We start from the raw sequence: 1,120 nt of genomic DNA on the forward strand, positions 1-1,120 counted from the left end.
TAGTTTATTCTCTTATGTGTTTTTAGCAGAACACTAAATGTACGGGATAAGATGCATTAAATTATAAAGACTATAACAATGTATAGTAAGATAAGAAAATACTTGGTTAAACAAAATTAAATTAGTTTCTTTGAAACAGAGTTTCTGAAAGCCTTTAATATGGTTGAAGACCATCTGAATCTCAAAGAATCTTTGATTTCTAAGAGAATCTCAAAACAAAACAAAACAAACAAACAAAATCTACAATTTCAAGGTAGCATTTAGGGAAACAGTGATGTTGATCATCTCAAGAGCTGGAACATAGTTCGCAACAGCCAGCATTTTGTCACTTTTTTTGCATTGCTCTTGTTACAGTGTTTCTAGTGTTTTTGAGATCATGGGGCCTTTTAAAGAGAATTTATTCCTTACGGTGTGAAGAAAATGACCAAGGAATTGTATTTTAAATTCTAGATAAATTTGGAATTAATAACATCACAGGTGTTATCTTTGTGAATGCCCCACTGGATTATGAGACAAGGACGAGCTATGTACTTCGAGTCCAAGCTGATTCACTGGAAGTGGTCCTCGCCAATCTCCGAGTTCCTTCAAAAAGTAAGTTATATTACTTATGGGTTTTATAAGAATTTTTGGTGTTTCTACTGATTTTCTAATGAAATACATATATCTCAAATGAAGTTCTCAGTAGAGAATGTAAGAAGATCGTTAATACTTGGAGATGATTTCCCATTAATTTTAACAGCTGATATATAACAGTGCAGGGAGTGATTTCACACTCCTGAAGTGTCAGAGCTATAAAACGCTGTTTTCAATCTTTGTGTACAATATTGTTAAAACACAACCATTATCTGTGTATGTTAAGTAATAAACGTTATTTTTAATCCCACTGTCAAGCTCCGGATAACTCTCTGGAATATATGTTTTTAATGGATGCATTACTGCTAGACATTGCTTGAATTGTGTGGCTTCTTGTACTTATATTCTCTGAGAGCAGAGAAAAAAGCATCTGAAAATTAGTGACTAATATTTATTGTAATTTATATGTAGCACCATACTGAATCCACACACATTTCTGAGATGAGAATTATTACCATTTTACAAAGACAAAATAAGTAAAGGTTAA

At 32.2% G+C, this 1,120-nt stretch overlaps 1 protein-coding gene across 1 annotated transcript in view; it reads left to right on the forward strand.

Moving 5' to 3' along the window:
- The window catches only part of LOC103600058 (protocadherin-15-like), a gene marked incomplete at its 5' end in the record, with an annotated part of 167,732 nt that overhangs the window by 33,234 nt on the left and 133,378 nt on the right, over positions 1 to 1,120 (forward strand). Inside the window, one exon of the mRNA XM_008584293.1 lies at positions 451 to 591. Within this exon, the coding sequence (XP_008582515.1) occupies positions 451 to 591 (141 nt within the window). The remainder of the gene's footprint in view (positions 1 to 450; positions 592 to 1,120) is intronic.

This window comes from Galeopterus variegatus, unplaced genomic scaffold (assembly GCF_000696425.1).
Source record: "Galeopterus variegatus unplaced genomic scaffold, G_variegatus-3.0.2 Scaffold3210, whole genome shotgun sequence".
NCBI lineage: Eukaryota > Metazoa > Chordata > Mammalia > Dermoptera > Cynocephalidae > Galeopterus > Galeopterus variegatus.